The sequence below is a fragment of the Cnephaeus nilssonii genome, assembly GCF_951640355.1.
Source record: "Cnephaeus nilssonii genome assembly, chromosome: 13".
In the NCBI taxonomy this organism is placed as follows: domain Eukaryota; kingdom Metazoa; phylum Chordata; class Mammalia; order Chiroptera; family Vespertilionidae; genus Cnephaeus; species Cnephaeus nilssonii.
Window position 1 is genome coordinate 70,818,828 of NC_137084.1, and position 22,009 is coordinate 70,840,836.

At 42.1% G+C, this 22,009-nt stretch overlaps 1 protein-coding gene across 2 annotated transcripts in view; it reads left to right on the forward strand.

The window, feature by feature from the left end:
* Positions 1-22,009, forward strand: part of NPAT (nuclear protein, coactivator of histone transcription) — a 59,810-nt gene that overhangs the window by 16,414 nt on the left and 21,387 nt on the right. For both annotated transcript variants that reach the window (XM_079787435.1, XM_079787436.1), the window contains exons 2-10: positions 1,554-1,672; positions 8,433-8,493; positions 10,713-10,785; positions 14,019-14,059; positions 14,557-14,781; positions 15,671-15,752; positions 19,679-19,766; positions 20,312-20,403; positions 20,485-20,572. In XM_079787435.1, coding sequence (XP_079643561.1) covers positions 1,554-1,672; positions 8,433-8,493; positions 10,713-10,785; positions 14,019-14,059; positions 14,557-14,781; positions 15,671-15,752; positions 19,679-19,766; positions 20,312-20,403; positions 20,485-20,572 — 869 coding nt within the window. The remainder of the gene's footprint in view (positions 1-1,553; positions 1,673-8,432; positions 8,494-10,712; positions 10,786-14,018; positions 14,060-14,556; positions 14,782-15,670; positions 15,753-19,678; positions 19,767-20,311; positions 20,404-20,484; positions 20,573-22,009) is intronic.

Here is a 22,009-nt window from a genome sequence, read left to right on the forward strand (position 1 = left end):
TTGGTGCCTTATAGATGAAGCTTCTTGAGTCCTCAAGGATTTAGGTGATTTTTCCCCCTGAAATAGCAATGTTTATTATAACAGACTAGAATAAGAAGCAAGTTTCCTGGTCTTCAGTGTTCTTTTTGTACTATATTATTTTTAGTGCTTAGTGTAGTTAAACTTTAGTAATTCTAAGAAACAAAAGAACAAGGATAGGCTGCTAGTCGGGACTGATAAACTACTCATATGTGCAAAACTACCAAGGAGTGGTTCATAATACTGTTCTGTAAATGTCAGTAATCTGTGCCATTTGTTGAAATAATTAATGCTTTGATTTCCAAGGGGCAAAAACAAAAAAGAGTGCCTTTCTTACCTTTCATGGCAAGTTAGTTATTTTGTTCCATTTTTTTCTTAAACCATTAGGCAAATAGGTAAAGTATACAAGTAAACAGCAACATTGGGAGAATGTAGATTTTTTTATCATTTAGTATGTTACTTTATACCATCTACTGACCTAGTCAAGATGATATAGGCATTCCAGGGTTTGGGGACATAGGGTCTGTGACACACTGTGGGTTCTTGGCTTTGGACAAGACAGAATTTAAAATGAGCCAGCATAGAGTTTAAAGTGAAAGTAAGTTTATTGTAAAGCAGTGAGATAAAGAATGGGCTGCTCCATTGATAGAGCAGTCCCCTTTAGAGAAATTTGCTTTCTTTATTGAGGTTCATTTAATCGGGGTAGGGTATTCACTAAGGGGGAGAAATATTCAGGATCTTCCCAGTAAAGGGATGGAGACTTTTCAGAGGAGCTCCAGTGGACATATTGTGTCCTTATATGGGCTTTCCGTTTCAAATAATGGAGGCATGATGTGTGGTTTAGCATGCTGATTTATTACAGTCCTATATAATAAAAGGGTAATGTGCAAATTGACCCTAACAGGGGAACCACTGGTCACTATGATGCGCACTGACCACCAGGGGGAAGACACTCAATGCAGGAGCTGCCCCCTGGTAGTCAGTGCGCTCCCACAGGGGGAGTGCCACTCAACCAGAAGCCCAGCTCACAGCTGGCAAATGCAGCCGCGGTGGCAATAGCCTCTCCCACCTCTGAAGCAGTGCTAAGGATGTCTGACTGCGGCTTAGGGGAGCGGGCCTAAGCCGCAGTCGGACCTCCCCCAAGGGATCCCGAGCTGCCAGAGGGATGCCTGACTGCCAGCTTAGTCCCAATCCCCTGGCGCCCTTGGGCAGCGGGCCTAAGCTGGTAGGTGGACATCCCCCGAGGGCTCCCAGGCTGCGAGAGTGCCCAAGCTGGTCTGAGAGACCAACCCTCTGCCCCCCCCCCCCTTTTCCCTTCCCCCAGTGCACAAATTTTCATGCACCGGGCCTCTAGTGAGTGTATAATGAGGCTAAGGGTTACCCTTAGGTAAAATTAGCCCCCCATGTTGGATCCAGCAGGTCTTCTGCAGATTTTAAGTCGTAAATCCAGTAGGGGGTGGTCTTCCTTGTTGACAGTTCCTGTAGCTTAAGTGCAGAATTGACTAAAATTACCTAAACTTTTATTTTTCATTTAGGTTACTTACAACAGGAAAACCTCACTTCTACCTGTCAGACTTTTATTTTGGAAAGTTCACATTTAAAAGAATATGCAGAACACTGTACAGATGAAGGTTTTATCCCAGCCTGTTTACTGGTAAGTGATTTCTTTTTTAATTATTTCATCATTGACCAACACAAGAGACTATACACACAATCTAACTCAGCTCATCATCAAAATCAAAATTAGCAGAAACTTGATAGTTTGTATTCATGCATAGTTGGAAAGACCCAAAGCATACCAGCTCTTCTTTTCACACATTTATGACAAAGTTTGCCTTTGAAAATCAGTTTCAAATTGATAACTTCATTTCTAATTAGATTCACTGTGGATTGTCTGAGGCTTACAGTGGAAAATCAGTTCTCTGACTGTAACTGGACAAACAATGGGTCCATACTGCCTGTCACTACTCAAGCCAATTAAACAGAGACAGGGTTGAATCATATATGAGCGTTTATTCCAATACTGCCAGCAGTATGGGAGAACAGCAGGTTATCCACAAAAATCGGCTCCCAGGCGACCATAAGTCAGCTGCTTATATAGGCATAAGTATAAAGGAAAAGTAGGCAAAAGTAGGTTACAGATATGCAAAAGAACTGGGGATCTTCAAAGGGCTTAGTGATATGCAAGGGCTGGGGTTACATGGGAAAATAGCCAAAGGGAGTGCCAAAATTAATATGTAAGCAGGCTGGAGATTTGCAGTGGCCTGCAGGTATGCAAAAAGGGCTGGGGAATCTTCAAAGGGCTGACAATTCTGGTTTCTGTAGCAAATCTTTGTTAATCTTTCTATGCTAATAGGCAGCTCCAAATGGGGAGAAGGGCTGCATCTCCAGGTCAGCAGCAGCCAGGGTAGAATGTGCCTTCTTTGATCAGAATAAACAATCACGGTTAACAGAGCATGATTAACATTTCTTACAATATTAGCTGGTACCCCAACATTCTATTTCTGCCCCCTTTCATAACTTAATTTATTCTGGAAGGCTGTGCAAGAAGTGATTTGTTCAAAACTGGAATCATATTTTCTAATTAAAAATAATGTAAATTGATTAATTTGTTTCAGACCCCCAAATGATTCCCTGTTTTAACCTTTCTTATATACAGTACATGTCTAATGTATTATTTAATCTATAAACAAATACTTCTCTTTTTTTAATATATTTTATTGATTTTAGAGAGGAAGGAAGAGGGAGAGAGTGATAGAAACATCAATGATGAGAGAGAATCATTGATTGGCTGCCTCCTGCATTCTCCCTACTGGGGGATCAAGCCCGCAACCCAGGCATGTGCCCTTGGCCGGAATGGAACCTGGGACCCTTCAGTCCGCAGGCCAATGCTCTATCCACTGAGCCAAACCAGCTAGGGCATCACAGCAAATACTTCTTAAATTTATGGAACCACCTCCTTTCTACTATCCTTAAACAAATCCCTTTCAGCACTCATTCCAGAAGTGCAGCATCTTCGCTTTTTCACATATCACTGCCTCCGAAATGCTTTTGGTTTATCCAAATCAACAACAGTTTTTCTATCTCTTCTCTTGACTATGATCATTGATTCTTTCATACTCTTAGCAACATTAGTACTCTTGATGGCTTCTTTATGTTTTAAAATTGTGCTAATTGTCTATTTCTGCCAGCAACAAAAGCAAAAAGAAAACAAATATTCACTGCACAATTTCCTCAGATGTAAGCAAGGCAGGATTTAGCTGTAAACTGACTATTACTGGCCCATTCTCTCCTTTGTGCCATAAGAGACACTTTTTGTCAAGCTGATGTATCATCATGAAAGGGTTGTCAGGTTGACAACTGAGGTTAAAATGGACACATTTTTCCCCTTAACAACTTGGTCTAGAACTGAACTGTTCAAGATGGGAGACATTCGAAAGCCAAGGTTTGACTGTACTTGTTTCCTTCCTGTTATGGATTGAATATTTATGCCCCTTCAAAATTCATTATATTGAGACCCTAGCCCCCAGTGTGGTGGTATTTGGGTATAAGAGCTTTGGGAAGTAATTAAGTCTAGATTGGATCATGAGGTTGGGACCCTCATAATGAGAATAGTGCCTTTATAAGAAGTATAAAGGGAGAGATCTTTTCATGTGCACACACCAAGGAAAGGCCATGTGAACACACAGCAAGAAGGGAGATGTCTACAAACCAGGAAGTTGGTTCTCACCAGGAACCAAATCACCCATCAGCCATCACCTTGTTCTTAGACTTTTCAGCTTCAAGAACAGTGAGAAGTAAATGTTATTTAAGCCACCTGGTCTATGGTATGGTATTTTATAACAGCCCAACCTTTTCTATTTTGTTGCTTACTTCAGACCAATATAAAACAGGTATTTTGATACCTTCTTGTCACCACTAGACCAACAGAGCGTCATTTGGCATTGAATGGATATATTCTGGAACTACATTATTTAAAATGATATTTTGTTATTTTATTATACATACTAGCGTTCCCGTTGCAGGAAGTTTCCTGCAATAGGGCTTCTTGCTGCACTCTACCCCGCCCCGCTTGCTTTCCTCCCTTCTCCGCCAGCCCGCCTGCTCTCCTTCCTTCTCCCCCGACCCCGCCTGCGCTCCTCCCTTCTCCTCTGCCCCTTCCTTCTCCTCCGCCCCGCTTGCTTGCTTGCTTCTCCGCAGCTTTGCTCCCTTCTGCAGCTCTTGGCTTCTTTCTACATTGTCTTGATATGCAAATTAACCGCCATATTGGTTGGGGTAATTTGCATACTCTCCCTGATGGACTGGTGGGCGTGGCTTGACTGGTGGGCATGGCTTGGGCGTAGCGCAGGTGTGGTCAATTTGCATATTTGTCTATTATTAGGTAGGACTAGAGGCCTGGTGCACAAAATTCGTGCACGGAGGGGGGTTATCCCTCAGCCCAGCCTGCACCCTCTCCAATCTGGGATCCCTCTCACAATCCAGGACTGCTGGCTCCCAACTGGTCGCCTGCCTGTCTTCCTGATTGCCCCTAACCGCTACTGCCTGCCAGTCTGATTACCCCCTAACCACTCCGCTGCCAACCTGATTGATGCCTAACTGCTCCCCTGCCAGCCTGTTTGCCCCCAACTTCCCTCCTCTGCTGGCCTGGTCACCCCTAACTGCCCTCCCCTGCAGGGTTGATCACCTCCAACTACTCTCCCCTGCAGGCCTTGTCCCTCTCAACTGCCCTCCCCTGCTGGCCATCTTGTGGTGGCCATCTTGTGTCCACATGGGGGCAGGATCTTTGACCACATGGGGGCATCCATCTTGTGTGTTGGAGTGATGGTCAATCTGCATATTACTCTTTTATTAGATAGGATAGAGGCCTGGTGCATGGGTGGGGGCCAGCTGGTTTGCCCTGAAGGGTGTCCCGGATCAGGGTGGGAGTTCCCTTGGGGCGTGGGGCGGCCTGAGCGAGGGGCCTGTGGTGGTTTGCAGGCCAGCCACGCCCCCTGGCGGCCCAAGCCACTTGGATTGGTTGCGTCCTGCATGATCCCTGACCTGGGCCCCAGCCAGGGAGGAGCCTATAACCTAGGTACATGCCCTTGATCAGAATCGAACCTGGACCCTGCGGTCGGCAGGCCTAGGCTGTATCTACTGAGCCAAACCGCCTAGGGCAGGATATGACATTTCTTAGCCCCTCCAGCAGCAGACCTTCATTTTTTTCTCCAGGAGTGTGGTGGGAAACCCTAGATCACCTTCTTTGATTCTTCTTTTTTTTTTTTAAATATATTTTATTGATTTTTTACAGAGAGGAAGGGAGAGGGATAGAGAGTTAGAAACATCGATGAGAGAGAAACATCCATCAGCTGCCCCCTACGCACCCCCTAATGGGGATGTGCCCACAACCAAGGTACATGCCCCCGACCGGAATCGAACCTAGGACCCTTCAGTCCACAGGCCGACGATCTATCCACCGAGCCAAACCGGTTTCGGCTTCTTCGATTCTTATTACCCAAGTTATCAAGAACACTGCAAGTGGCGGCGTACAGGGAGCTTAGCCAATGAGTGATCAGAAAAAGGTGTTTATGCTCGAACTGGTTTGGCTCAGTGGATAGAGTGTCGGCCTTCAGACTGAAGGGTCCCGGGTTTGATTCCTATTAAGGGCATGTCCACTTGGGTTAGGGGCATGCCCCCGGCTTCCGGGGGCATGCCCCCTAGCCTGGAAGCCCCACGTTCGCTGTGTCCACCGGGCTAGGGGACCTAGATCCGAACCACTTGGCGCAGGCGCACGCACAACCGGCCGTGTGGCGCCCCCGGCCGCTTGTCCTGGGACCCAGCCCACTTGGTGTCCCCGGCCGCTTGTCCTGGGAGCCAGGCTGCTTGGTGCCAGCGCCTGTAGGCCACTCCTGGCCGGGGGCATTCTGGGACTCCGGCCGCTCAGTTCCTACGTGCGGACCTATAGACTCTTGAGCGGCCTGGGTCCCAAGGATGTTCCCGGGACCCAGGCCGCTTGGCGCCCATGTATGCAGATTAACCTGCCATCTTTGTCAGGTTAATTTGCATACTCCTGATTGGCTGGTGGGCATTGCAGCAGTACTGTCAATTTGCATCTTTCTCTTTTATTAATGTAGACTAGAGGCCCGGTGCACAAAATTTGTGCATGGGGGGGTCATCCCTCATCCTGGCCTGCACCCTCTTACAATCCGGGGGAATGTCCGACTCCTGGTTTAGGCCTGACCACTCACCTGCCTGCCTGCCTGATCCCCTCTAACCACTGTGCCTGCCTGCCTGCCTCATCGCCCCTAACCACTCGCCTGACTGCCTGATCACCCCTAACCACTCACCTGCCTACCTGATCGCCCCTAACCGCTTGCCTGCCTGCCTGATCACTCCCAACTGCTCGCCTCAGACCCCCTCTGCCTCAGCTCCTGCTGCTGCAGCTTCGTCCAGAGGGATGTCCGGAATGCCATCTGGCAGGTTGTTCGGCTGTATGGTCTAATTAGCATATTATGCTTTTATTATTATAGATAGCCAAGATCTGGAAACAGCCCAAGTGTCCATCAGTAGATGAGCGCATAAAAACTATGGGACAGCCCTAACGGTTTTGGCTCAGTGGATAGAGCGTCGGCCTGCGGACTGAAGGGTCCCAGGTTCGATTCCGGTCAAGGCCATGTACCTTGGTTGTGGGCACATCCCCAGTGGGGAGTGTGCAGGAGGCAGCTGATCTATGTTTCTCTCTCATCGATGTTTCTAACTCTCTATACTTCTCCCTTCCTCTCTGTAAAAAAATCAGTAAAATATATATTTTTTAAAAACAAACAAAAACTATGGGACATTTACAAAATGGAATACTACGCAGCTATATAAAAGAAGGAACTCTTACCCTTTGCAACAGCATCGATGAACTTGGAGAGTATTATGCGACGTGAAATAAGCCAGTCAGAGAAAGATAAATACCATATAATTTCACTAATATGTGGAATCTAATGAAAACATAAACGTATGAATAAAATAAAACCAGAACCATGGATACATGGAACAGACTGGCCAGTGCCTGAGGGAAGGGGAGTGGGCTAACTGGATAAAGGAGGTGAAAGGATTTGCTAAAGAGCATGTATCAATACCCCATGGATATGGATAATAGTGTGGTGAAGGCCATGGGAGGGAAAGGTGGGGTGGGAGGATGTGCACAAAGGCTGGGAAAATGGGAGACATCTACAATAATGTCAGTATTAAAACTTTTTTAATGAAGAATACAACCTGTGGTGTTGAATTTTAGTCAGATATCAGTGTTTGCTTTAATATATGCAGAAATATATAGTATTTGTATATATGGTTTGGTGTGTCTGTATTTGTGTAGTTTTCTCTGCTATGAGGGCCTAGTTGCCATAATACCCTAGTAGTTAATTACAAGCACAGCTAGTACCCAGATCCTTACTTCTCGAATTTCTGGAGACTGAGAAGTCTAACATCAAGGTGCCCCTGATTTCCTTTCTGGTGAGGACCGCCTTCCTGGCGTATAGAAGGCCACCTTCTTGATGTGTCTGCACATGCATCTTAGGGAATCTTCAAGTCTATAGCAGCCATTCCTCCATTAATTATTAATTATTAGCTACTAGAAATAAAGCAAGATATAATGAAAATTTACTAGTAGTATTAAGTAATTCCCCTAATTTCTCAGGCTTTAAGACAGAAGAAGAAATTTAAAATCTGTGAACATTCAGGAGGGGAAAAAGGAATTACCTATTATGTATTGACCATTGTCCTAGTTATGTTACATGTATGCTCAAGCTTCACAACAAAAAATTCTATGAATTAAGAATTAATATGTTAATTTTTATATATAAAAGTAAGCCTTAGAGAATTAAGGTGATTTGTCACACTTCTAATAAGTGTTTAACTTGAAACTGGAACTGTCTGCTCCAAAAATTCTGATTCCTCTTTTATTACATAACCTCTGTTCTTTAGTGGTAGTAGAAAATGGGGATGGGGGCGGCACGCTGAGTTTATAAAATAATCCAAGTGAAAATAACAAGGTACTGATCATTGCACCGCTTACGCTCAATTTTTTGCTTTGTTCTTTGGCAGGGCCACATGGCTTGCAAGGTAGAGAGTAGTGGGTCCTTGTTTCTAAAGTTAAGGCTGGATCCCTAACTCCCAGCTGAAACTGTTTTTATGCCTTGGGACTATATTACCTAAAGAAACAATCACAGTGTCTTATTCAAACAGACAAGGTTCTTTACACTTAGATTTTTTGCAACCCCTAATTTGAGTGACTATTTTCATTTTAGATGACCTGCTCTTTATACCTTCCTCATCAGCTACTCTGCAATCCAGATATTTTATTAACTTTTATATAGCAAAATGTTTAATGGTGGGAAATATTGGTCATGTTACACGGTTTTGGTAATGCTTGATCTTTTCCTTTTCAGTCCTTATTTGGAAAAAACTTGACAACAATTTTGAATGAATATGTAGCTATGAAAACAAAAGGTAAGTATTCTCATTCAAGGATTTTTTTTATTTGTTTTACACAGTACTTATCAAAAAATACTTTTTGAAGGATAGTAACACCTTATAAAAACTATAAAAAAAACTTGTCTCAGTCACAATGAGATAAATTTTACTGGGAAATGCATAATTAATAGTTTGTGTTTATATTGAGTGGTAAATAAATTATAAATCTGTTAGCATATGTAATAAAAAATAATTTTTAAAAAAGCTATAGAATAAGACTCTACTCTGGGTATCTACCCTGGTGAATATGCTACGTGTTATAAAATTTCAAACTAATATTTTGATTTTAAGTTTGTAGTGTAAATCTGGACACAGGAACCAGTCATAAAATTCTGGCTTTTATTGTTCAGAATATAAAAGAATCTTTCCTAAATTAATGTTTTAGGCAGAAAGTTAAAATTATTTATTTTATTCTCTAATATTTATTATTTCTGTAGCTTACAACATTAACAAAAGAATTGGCAATAAAAAGTTCATTAGCATAAAATAACATATCAAAAGAAAATAAAGTTAACATTTATTGAGTATTGTCTGTATGCAGCATTGTGCCTAGGTGCTTTCTAACGTTTTATTTTAGTCCTTTAAATAACTCAGTGAGAGCCCAGCCTGCATGGCTCAGTGGTTGAGCATTGACCTATGAACTAGGACAGTGGTCGGCAAACTGTGGCTCGCGAGCCACATGCGGCTCTTTGGCTCCTTGAGTGTTGTGGCTCTTCCACAAAATACCACGGCCTGGGCGAGTCTATTCTGAAGAAGTGGCGTTAGAAGAAGTTTAAGTTTAAAAAAATTGGCTCTCAAAAGAAATTTCAATCGTTGTACTATTGATATTTGGCTCTGTTGACTAATGAGTTTGCCGACCACTGAACTAGGAGGTCATGGTTCGATTACTGATCAGGGCACATGCCCGAGTTGCGAGCTCAACCCCCCAGTGAGGGTGGTCAGGAGTCAGTTGATCAATGATACTCTCTCATCATGATGTTTCTGTCTCTCTCTCGGAAATCAACAAAAATATATATATATATTTAAAAAGAAAATAAATAATTCAATAAGAGATATTATTTGTGTCAATCTGTTTTCAAGTATCAGAAAACTGAAGGTTAGGGAAGCCAGATAACTTTTCCAGGATCACAAAATGAAATTGCAGAAAGTAATAACAGTTCTGGAAGTTCAGGGTCTGACTTTCATTTCTAATTCTTCAAGAAGGTTTCTTGATCTTTCTGCCAAAGTTTTCTTTTCCCAAATTTCTTAACTACCGTATAGGAATATTTAGAATGTAAATGACATCAGAAACAATATGTGATTGTAATACAAGAGTTTATATCCCACTTTTATGTTGAGTAGCTTCCTCTGGTTTGTATTTTTATAAATATATGGGAAAGATTTTAAACATCTTATGAGTTTCCCATCATTGTGGCTTTAGAGCACATCCTATAAAAGATGAATTCTCAGGAATTTGCCTGTGATTCCAAGTATAGTAACTGATTAAGACTTTTTTTAAGGCTTGCTGAGCAATCACAGTGATTTGGGCATGAAAATATTAGATGTTGAAAACTAATTTCCATACTCATAGGAATTTGCATAACCTTTACAATTATTTATTATAAATCAAATTATTTTAATTCACTTCCAAATGTCACATGATGTCAGGTAGAACAGAGATTTAAAAATAGTTTGTCCTTATCACATGATCTCACTTATAATGTGGAATCGAGTCAACAAAATAAACTGACGAATAAAATAGAACCAGAGGCATAGAAACATGGAACAGACTGACACCTTTCAGAGGGAAGGGGGGAGGTGGGCCAGAATGAGATTAACTTATATGCATATATGCATTGCCCAGGGACACAGACAATAAGGAGGTAAAGGCATGGGGGCGAAAGGAGGACATCTGTAATTCTCTCAACAATAAAGATTAAAAAAAAAAAATAGTTGTCTTTAATTCAAAGGAGATATAAAATTAATAATCTAAATTAAGCTTCAAAGATTTCACAAATGTCCATTTTCACTCATTGCATCTTATATGATGGCTTAAGGAAAAAGAAAGCCATCTCGTTATAGCTTCAGTTCCCAGTATGTCAACAGCTGAAATAAAAGTTTAAGTTTTCTTTATTCATTTTCTCTGTATAGTCAAATTAAATGATATATTTTTTCCAACTGGGTTTTTTAAAGAAACTTTTCCTCTTATGATTTAGAAACATCAAATCACGTCCCAGCAATTATGTCATCTCTGTGGAAGAAGTTAGACCATACACTTTCTCAGATCAGGTAATGAAAATCTTCTGTGTAAAGCTTATCAGAGTGTATATAATTGAAACGGAATTTTTGGACTGGAACGCGGATTCTTTGTCCGCCAGAGTCAAAGAATGAATCCACGGACAGAGTAGTATAGCAAAGGTGGAGATTTATTGAAGAACAAGTACAGACTCCCACATGGAGAGAGGGAAAGAGTCCCACAGAATGGACTCCCACGGTGGGGGGAGGGGGGGTGTCCCCACTGAGTTCTTTTTCCCTATGGCTTAGAAAGGCTACAGATCCTGGTGCCTTGATATCCTCTCTGATTGGTCACTATTCCCTTGGACTGGTTACTATAGTAACTCCTGGGCTCAAAGGTTGAACCTCACATGGGACATGTGAGGTTCTCCCCACTCCTTCCTTATTGTTTTCCTATTCCCTTTGGCTTTCTTCTTCTCCTTCTGGATGAAGGGCTTCCTTCCCTTTATTTTGTAAATATGACCATTTGCTGTTCTCAGCTCCCTCATTCCATGGAAATGTACCTGTTGCAGCTTTTCAGCTTTCCTTTTCTATGGAAATACACCTTCTGCTGCTCTGAAGCCCTGTGCTTCCGCCATGATCCCCTTAATTTCCAAAATTTCCTAAAACCTGTCTTTTTCACCCCCAAAAATTCCTGTTTCATAATGATTTGGGGATGCAAACATATATAAGAATCACTGAGTTTTTTAAATCTTCTTATAACCCACCTGGGGCATTTATATAACATTGATCTAATTTTGAAATTACTCTAGAGGTTATTGCTATTTCTGTGTCTTTGATTGGAATAACTTGAAATAAATTGCATACTTCAATAAAATGCTTCGAAAAGAGGAAATTGAGACTTAGAGAAGTTTAATGAACACTTCCAAGTTCCCATGGCAATTTATAGGCAGATCTCTGGTCAGAATACAGATCTGATTCCACTCTGGTGTCAATACAAATCTTCTAATCCCAGTCCCCTGTGAATTCCTGTACAGTTGCATTTCCATTATATTTGCAGAGAATTGATTTGTGGTGGTGTATTGTCAGTCAGCAAGCTAGATACAAGACGCCTTAATAAGCCAATTAAGTCATTTATTGTGCACAGGTTCAGAGCAGAATACCTCTGTCAAATTCTGAACAACCAAAGGAAGGAGCATTCCCTTTTTAAACCGTTCTAGGTCTTTGTGTAAGTTATTTTTGCAGACAGCTTGTAACCTTGAGTACATATCATATCTAACAAACACCTGTCATATCTACACAGACAACTTGTAATCTTGAGTAGGTATCATATCTATACAGATATCTGGCATAAGTATCAGCGTATCAGCCCCTTATGTTAGAGGGCTAGCTTGCAAGGTCAGACAATTAAGTTTATCTTTTCTATTATTCAAGCTCAAAAACTAAGTTATCTTTTACAGAATAAGAGACTATCTAAAAATAACAGAGTTGACCTACAGAATAAGAGACTGTCTAAGAATAACAGAGTAGTTCAAACAGCGGTTTCAAACAGCAGTTTTCCAAAGGAGGGACCACCATGATTCAGTGGAATCCATGCCCATCCATGTCCCCTTGTAAAGCAACAACTTGAGTAATAGTACTTCTGAAATCTTCTGTTTTGAGAATTTCACATAGTACTAATTACCGTCTACCTAGGTCAAGGCCTTGGAATGCCAACCCCATTGGTTTTAATTTTATAAAATCTCTTATTTAACTACTGACTCTAGTATGAAAACTTTAGTTTCTTATCCATTCTCCCAGAGCTACAAGTGAATAGCCCGCTTAAATTCAGCAGGGGCCTCATTTTCCTTCCTCAGTTTAAACTGCTGAATTACTCCCAATGCTTTATATCTAACTGTAACACATCTTATTTGCTAGTCTTACCTTTATTCCCTTTCTTGATTCTTATATTTTCTTCCTTTGCCAGTAATCTTCCAAGATATTCACAATTTAATTAATACCTATAAATACTTATAAGTTATTGAGATATTTTATTGACTGAGTGTTACATATGAAAGAAAGGCTCTTTGCCAGGCATTCCCAAGATTGGTTTGTATAAATAAAAATTTGTATTTGATTCAATAAGTGGCTTTTGTTGGTAGCGACTTACTGACAGAATTCTAGGACAATGGTACAGTGTCTCTGATTGTTTAACTCCAAATCAGAGTAAAAGGAGAATCAGCTTGTATTCTGAATTTTCTAATGTGTCTGCTTTGATTTTTTTTTTTAGACGTCAGATGAAATAATTTCATAGTCATAAATTTGATAAAAACAGGGTGTCCTTTGAAATCAGCTTTGGGATTCTGAAGTATTTATGTCTGTAGTCATATGTGAAGTCAGAATTTCTCTAGGAAGGCACCTCTATAGTTCTAAGAAACTAGAGGACTGGTGCACAAAATTCATGCATGGGGGGGGGACAGGTTGTCCCTCAGCCCAGGCTGCGCCCTCTCGCAATCCGGGACCCCTCGGGTAGGGTCCCTAGGCCTGGCCGGTGATCAGGGCCTATCGGGAATTTCCTTCCCCTGCCCCTGCCACTGCTTGCCATTTGTGCGGTGCTGCCTCTCCTCCCCTGCCACTGGTCGCCTCCCTCTGCAGGCAACAGGCGAGAGGTGCAATCGCATGGCTGGCCTGGGCCTCCCTCTGTGGGGTGATTGATTGTGGGGCCCCCCAGATCAATTGCCCTGCAAAGGGAGGCCCCACCCACACGCTGCCAGCCGGGTAGCCTGGGCCTCCCTCTGTGGTGTTATCGTGGTGCAATGGCGGGGCCCTCTGACCAATCGCATCACACTCGCCTTGGCTGCCCTTGTGCCAGTGCATGCCATAGCGTGGTCGTCCGGATGGTCGTTCTGCTATTTGGTCGTTCGGTCGATTTGCATATTATGCTTTTATTATTATTATAGATAATTGGAAATTGTAAAATTTTACATATATATTGAGTTCCTAAAGTCAAATTGGACTCTTAATGGAATGTTAAGGCTTTCTAATGCATATTGCATTAGATAGAAACTTGATTAAAATTATTTGTGTTTGAGTGTTTACATGCCACTATTTTTTTTTGCTAAAACAAGTAAGATTTGACTCTCCCCCCTCCAAAAACAAAAATGTCCTTGTCTTCTTTGTCTGAAAAAGATATGTTGCCTTTTATTTTATTTTTTGATCTATTGCCTTTTAACTCATAATTTCCTTCAGTTCTGACTGCAGCTAAATCAAGAGAAAATAATGTCTAACTGCTTTGTTTTATTTGTTAGGAACATGCAAGGTTCCCCAGGGTTTGCTGCCAATCAGAGAGGTTGGTATTCAAATTTAAATCAAAATAATGTTCAGAATTATTTTAAACTCTGTCAGAAGAACATTTTAATTAATACTACACGTGTGCTAAGTATATATTTTGTTTAAACTACTGCTTTTCTAAGTATAGTTATTCTCATAATAGGAAATAATATCTTCCTTTATTGTAAAAATATGCATTTTAAACACTGTACTCCCTGTTTTTCTCATTGGCTCTTACATATATTTACATCTTTTCGTTCTCATTTCATAAGGTTGTTTTCTAATTTTTGGAAGTGTTATAAGCATGAATTATAGAAGAAATATACTCTTAGATTATAGTTGTAATTTACTCATTTCAGTTTCTTATGACATCTCATAAACTTAATTGATATTTTTAAGGGCTATTTTTCAATAGATCTAATATGTTAAATAGTAGTGTATGTGTCATGTAGATTTCTTAAAATGTCCACACTAATCTGACATCGAGTCAATTTTTTAAATTCTCCTGTATTTCAGCCCGAACGAGAAGTGGAATTGCAGAAATCAAACGGCAGAGGAGGCTTGCATCTCAAGCAGCTCCCGTTAGTTCAGAGCTGCTGACTTTACCATACCTCTCAGGACAGTTTACTACTGCTCCTTTGACAGCTACACAAGTTATTCGGCCAATTGGCCAAACTTCAGTTCCTTTGAGGTCAAATTTTGTAGTGGTTAACCATTCACAATCTCAAGACATTGTGACCAGTAAGTTTAAATTTTATGCTTATAAATTTTGTGGTTAATCAAATTGTGTAAATGAAATGATGTATTATTATCTCTATACTCATAGTGTAAAATTAGCCTCAAAAAAGGCAAGGAAGATTTTCGATAAATTTGCCATGAAATAGCATGTTGTTAAATCTATGAGATATTTTAATCTAGGATTCTTATGTCTGTTCTAAAAGGAATACACATTATATTTTTCCACTGCCTTATATTTTTGTTTATCCTGGCCTGCCCTTCTGGAATGAGGAGTGTTTTCCAGTTCACCTCCATCTCTACATATTGGAAATGCTGTATACTCCTGGCTGAATCCTAAAGCTAGTGATAAACTTGAAAATTACTGGGTTCATCTTGCTTGTTGTATATCTGAAACTTTGAAACACATGATATTAAGGGGCAAAAGCTAGTTAATAACAGAGTTAGGATTAGAATTGAGGTGCCAGCTTTCTGTTTTTCTACAGTGCCTTATGCATAATAGATACTCAGTATACTAAATGAATTATATATAAAACTAGGAGTCTAGCACACGATTCGAAATCGCGCAGCACCGCCCACCCTCAAGTTGCCAGTCCAGCCCTGCCTCACTCCCTGGGCCCCGCAGCAGCCACGGCCGCTGCCAGTCCGGCCCTGCCTCCCTCTCCAGCCCTTGAAGCAGCCACTGCTGATCAGGCCTTCCCCCAGCGCAGGCGTGCGGAGGCCCCTGCTGCCCCGCCCCCGACGCTGCGCACACAACCTCCTTTTTTCCGGTCAACCAATTACAGTGTCCCGGTTAATTAGCATATATATATATATTTTTTTTGTAATGCAACTTATTCCATTGATTCAAGTTTACAAAACTAATTTATTTCCTTTATGTTTTCTTGAAATACAGCTGGAGAGGCTTTAAATATCATTCCTGGTCCTCAGGAGAAGAAAACTCATGCCAGTTTAATGTCTCCTGGTAGACGCAAAAGGTAAAATGCTTTTTAAAAGGACAAGTTTACATTAGAAATAAAATAACAAGATTGGATTAAGTTCTTGGAACTATTTACTGTTATATCTATTTCAAAACATTTAGTTCACATTGTCACCTCCCTGAAATCATGTGGCATCCTATATAATAAAAACCTAATATGCTAAGTGTCCGGTCATCTGGTGATCGGTCACCTGTTCAACCAATCAAAGCGTAATATGCTAATGATATGCTAAGGCTGCTCAACCACTCACTGTGACGTGCACTGACCACCAGGGGACAGACGCTCCTACCAGTAGGTTAGCTTCCTACTGGGGTCCGGCCAATCAGGACTGAGCGAGATGGGCCGTACATGCCCTGGAGCCCTCCCGTGGTCCCTCCCCAGTTAGCCAACCTTCCACGTCCCTCCCCGGCCCCAATCGGCCCTGATCAGGACTGGGCAAGACGGCCAGACACACCCTGTCTCCCTCCCATGGTCCTTCCTCCAGCCCAATCGTGCACCAGTGGGGTCCCTCAGCCTGGCCTGTTCCCCCTCACAGTCCAGGACCCCTTGGGGCATGTCAGAAAGCCAGTTTCAGCCCGATCCCGCAGGCACTCCCCTCAGGAGGGTGCCAGACACAGGGCTCACGGCTGGTGAGCATTGCTACGGCAGCATGAGCCTCTCCCAATCGGGACTGGTTGGGCACAAGTCCGCAGCAGGCGCAGTGGGGCTGGGATAAGCAGGAGCTGCAAGTAGGAGCTGTAGACGGCGTTGGATTGTGGGTTTCAGGCTGATCCCCAAAACCCGATCCCCACAGGCCACCCAGAGGGACCCCACCCGTGCACGAATTCATGTACCGGGCATCTAGTCTTAAAATAATGGCCTATCACTTCCATTGGAAATACATTTTTTCTCTACTAATACAGAAAAGTATATCTAAAAATTGCTGTTATCTCGATTTTTTGAAATAAATGTTTTTTAAATGAATATAAGTAATACTGGCATGTTTTAAGGTATACAAACGCATATTTAAGTCCTAAATCAATGGCTAGTAGGTGATCTTTTCAGAGACAGTCTGAGAAAAGTTTCTTCTGTCCTTCTTAACCCATGTATCTTTGAAGAATATTCAGAAAAAAGTGATTTAGTTTAAAGTGGGTGTGTGGGTTTTTTTTGTTTGTTTGTTTTTAATTTAATAAATCTTTATTGTTCAGATTATTACAATTGTTTCTCCTTTTTTCCCCCCATATCTCCCCACCACCCGGTTCCCACCCCCTTCTTTCCTTACCTCCCCCCCGCTGTCCTTATCCATAGGTGTATGATTTTTGTCCAGTCTCTTCCCGTACCCCCCCCACAGACACCCCTTTCCCCCTGAGAATTATCAATCCACTCCCATTCTATGCCTCTGATTCTATCATGTTCACCAGTTTATTCTGTTCCTCAGATTTTTAATTCACTTGACTTTTAGAATCACTTGTTGATAGATATGTATTTGTTGTTCATAATTTTTATCTTTACTTTTTTCTTCTTTTTCCTCTTTTTAAAGAATACCTTTCAGCATTTCATATAATACTGGTTTGGTGGTGATGAACTCCTTTAGCTTTTTCTTATCTGTGAAGCTCTTTATCTGCCCTTCAATTCTGAATGATAACTTTGCTGGGTAGAGGAATCTTGGTTGTAGGTTTTTGCTATTCATCACTTTGAATATTTCTTGCCACTCCCGTCTGGCCTGCATAGTTTCTGTTGAGAAATCAGCTGACAATCGTATGGGTGCTCCCTTGTAGGTAATTAACTGTTTTTCTCTTGCTGCTTTTAATATTCTCTCTTTGTCTTTTGCCTTTGGCATTTTAATTATGATGTGTCTTGGTGTGTTCCTCTTTGGATTCCTTTTGTTTGGGGTTCTGTGTGCTTCCTGGACTTGTAAGTCTGTTTCTTTCATCAGGTGGGGGAAGTTTTCAGTCATTATTTCTTCAAATAGGTTTTCAGCGTCTTGCTCCCTCTCTTCTTCTGGCACACCCATAATTCTGATGTTGGTACGCTTGAAGTTGTCCCAGAGGCTTCTTACACTATCTTCAACTTTCTGAATTCTCTTCTCTTCTTGCTTCTCTGGAGTAGTGTCCTTTGCCTCTTTGTATTCCAAATCTTTGAGTTGATTCTTGCGTTCCTCTAATCTGCTGTTGGGTCTCTGTATAATATTTTTTATTTCAGTCAGTGTATGTTTAATTTCTAGTTGGTCCTTTTTCATATCCTCGAGGGTCTCATTAAATTTATCGGCCTTTTCCATGAAATTCTTGAAAAACCTTATAACCATGGTTTTGAACTCTATGTCCAGTCGCTTGTTCTCCCCCATTTCTTTAGATTGGGATCTGTTTTTTTTTGCCTCCTCATTTTCGCTGCTTCCCTGAGTTGGTTGGGTAGCTTTGTGTACTAGGTGTCCTATTGGTTCAACAGGTCAGCCTCCCATTTACCTGAGGTGGACACTCTTGGTGTACCCCTTTGTGGACTGTGTGTACAGCCTTGTTGTAGTTAAGTCTTGATTGTTGTTGGTGTCACTGGGAGGAATTGACCTCCAGGCCAATTGGCTGTGAGGACTCGCTGTGTCTATAACGGAATAATTACTGTGCTGGAGACACAGTAGGGCTTTGGTGCTCACTGAGTCTGCCTCTTGAATGTGTACCTTATGAGAGTGGTTGAAATCTGGTGTCTCACACCGACCATTAGATACACTAGTGGCTGGATCTCCAATGGGGTGTAGGTCAGCTACTGTCTGAGGCCCCCCAGCAGGAGCTACGGCAAGAACTACAGTTTCCTCCTCTTTGCTTGGGCAGTTTTGGAGCAGTCTGACTGGAGCTGCAGTTAATTTGGTTAAGCTGCCACAGAACAGGCCATTTATATGCAAAAGCCACTGTGTGGAGCCTGGACGGGTTTGTAGAATGTGCGGGGCGGGGTCTCTGGGCGTCACTAGGCTGGGGCGTGGCAAACGGCGATGGCTGCCGTCAGCCATCTCTGCCTTTCTGCGTTTCCAAGTCCCCATGTCCCGCACTCCAGCGTAGTAAACACTGATTGCTGGGCGCACCTCTGCAAAAAAATCACTCTCACTTTCCGATGGCCAAGAGTCCAGCTTCTCCCCGTAGGCATCTGGGTCCCCCGTGTGTCCCCAGAAACTGGATTTCAGAGTGATCGGGAGCTTGTCTCCCTTCGGGTTGAAGAAAAGCCGCGCACCCAGTCGCCCGCCACCAGCCCGATTCGCGCGCCTCCGTACCTCAGCTTTTCAGCGTTTGTGCTCCTTTCTCTTCTTAGTTGTAAATCATTCACTCAGCCAGCTTTCCCGTGGTTCTGGGTGGTAAACGTTTTGTCTTTTAGTTGTATTTTTGAAATTGTTGTGCGAGACGGCAGTTTAGTTTTTTAACTTTGCCGCCATCTTGGTTCCTCCTCGGGTGTGTTTCTTTCCTGATATCTCAACTGCCATGTCATGGGTATTTTAGTTAGAGTTTTTAATGTCATTTTCTCTCATTCAAGGCTAACTTCAGCTTTCTTTATGGCAAACTTTCTCACTTAACCATATAATATAAATAGAAAAACAACTATAATAAAATCTAACATTTATAGGAACCTTGACCTATTTATAAAGTCATATACTTTATTTCATTCAATTCTTTCATAAATGCAATAATGCAGTTGGTCTTATCCCATTATAAAGTGAATCAGATGGTAATAAGCTACCTTTCTATAGACCATATAGCTAATAAGTGGTAATGCTAGACTTCAAGTTCATGTGTGTATTTTTAATTTAAGACTATAATGCTTTTCCATTCAACTGCTCTTTGTTCCTACCACAAATCGAGAAAATATGTTTTATCGTGATGTACATATTATGTCTGTATGTATAATTATCATTGAATCTGTTAAATCATACTGCTTGAAAGACTAGCTTTTAAAATGTGTTTCAGTGAATCACAAAGGAAAAATACCACTTTGTCTGGACCTCAGTCAACAATATGGAATTTCCAGGATCCAAATGCATTTGCAGTAGAAAAAGTAAGTGACTTTCCCGAACTTTGCAATTTAAGATATTCCTGAGTTTTAAAATATTGATATAGTTACAAAGACTGTGTAGTTGAATTGCTTGGGATAGAGAGTGGTGAAGTTTAACAGTAAGAGACAACTCCTTCAGAATAGATAGACTTACGCGAATGCACCAAGTAAGAAACAGCTATATGTTTAAGAAACAATAAATACAATGTTGTTGATATACATATCAAAATTGAGCATTTTATTGGAGTCAGATTGTTAAAAATCTTTATGAAAAACTGGAGTTTTTAACTATTTTGTAATCACTGCAGAAGGAGTTTGTGAAGGACCTTGAAACACTTATAAAGTATAAAATGTAGTATTTGGGTATTAATATGGAGGGAGCCACCATAACTTCTGATTTTTCACCTAGATTTATTAAAGCTATCCAGCTTCCATTAATTGGTTTTGTTTTGTTTTGTATTTTTGGTGTGTGTGTGTGTGTGTTTTTTCATAAATAACATAATATTCTATCTGTTTTTTTGCTAATACTGATTGACTTCCTTTTCCAGCAACTGGTTATTGAAAATGCACGAGAAAAAATACTAAGCAACAAATCTCTTCAAGAAAAGCTTGCAGAGAACATTAATAAGTTTTTGACTAGGTAAGCTTTGTATGTTTAAAATGCCTAATTGTTTTTGCCTAATTAGGAACTATACTAAAAATTTTCCTTTCTTCATTACAGTGACAACAATATTGCTCAAGCACCTAAGCAAACAGATAGCAACCCTGCTGAACCCGAAACTTCAATTGATGAACTCCTGGGACTTCAGGTATGGGTAAGGGTGGCTGTATATGCAATACATTTACTCATAGTTAAAAACAATGGTATTTTGGCCCTAGCCAGTTTGATACAATGGCTAGAGCGTCAGCCTGCAGAGTGAAGGATCCCAGGTTTGATTCTGGTCAAAGGCACATGCCTGGTTGTGGCCTCAATCCCCATAGGGGCCATGCAGGAGGCAGCCAATCAATGATTCTCATCATTGATGTTTCTAACTCCCTCTCCCTTCTCTCTGAAATCAGTAAAAAATTATCCTATCTAATAAAAGAGTAATATGCAAATTAACCATCACTGTTATACTCACAAGCCACGCCCACCAGCCAATCAGAGAGAGTATGTAAATTAACCCCAACCAAGATGGCGGCCACTGAGCTAGCAGGAGGGCGGCTTAGGTTTCCCTGGTGATGGAGGAAGCTAAGCTTTCCACACACCCTGGCGGGCCCAGGCCTCCACTCAAGGCTACAAAGTTTCAATTATAGAAGATAAATAAAATCCAACAGAAATGGCAGCAGCCACGGAGCTGCAGAGAGCAGGAGTCTAGGGTTGCCCCCGGCAATGGAGGAAGCCAAGTTTCTACAGCCCTGGCCGACCCAGGCCTCCGCTTAAGGCTACAAAGTTTCAATTATAGAAGGTAAATAAACTCCAACAGAAATGGCGGCAGCCATGGAGCGAGCAGGAGGCTTGGCTCTGCTTCAGGCTACAAAGTTTCAGTTGTAGAAGATAAATCAATCACAGATACCAGGGTCTCCACTTGGGTCACGGGGGGGTGCGGGGGCGGCCAGCCTGAAAACCACCACAGGCCCCTCTCCCAGGCCGCCCCATGCCCCAAGGGAACCCCCACCCATTCACCAGGCCTCTGTCACTCCAACACACAAGATGGCTGCCCCCATGTGGTCAAAGATCCTGCCCCCATGTGGACACAAGATGGCCAGCAGGGGAGGGAAGTTGAGAGGGACCAGGCCTGCAAGGGAGGGCAGTTTTGAGCGATCAGACCAGCAGGGGAGGGCAGTTGGGAGGGACCAGGCCTGCAAGGGAGGGCAGTTGGGGGCGATCCAGCCTGCAGGGGAGGGCAGTTAGGGGTGACCGGGCCTGCAGGGAAAGGCAGTTGTGGGGGACCCAGGCCTGCAGAGGAGGGCAGTTAGGGGCAAACAGGCTGGCAGGGGAGCAGTTAGGCATCAATCAGGCTGGCAGCGGAGTGGTTAGGGTGTGATCAGGCTGGCAGGCAAAAGTGGTTAGGGCAGTGATGGGCAACCTTTTGAGCTGGGTGTGTCAAACTTCGCCAAAAAACTGAGCATAACTCGGGTAGTGTGTCACTTTGAGGAAAAAACTAACTCCAAAACTCTAGTCACAAATGTTTCATCCTCAGGAGCAGCAAATGTTTCATCCTCGGCATGCGGCCGCGTGTCATCAGAAATGGACACGGCTACGC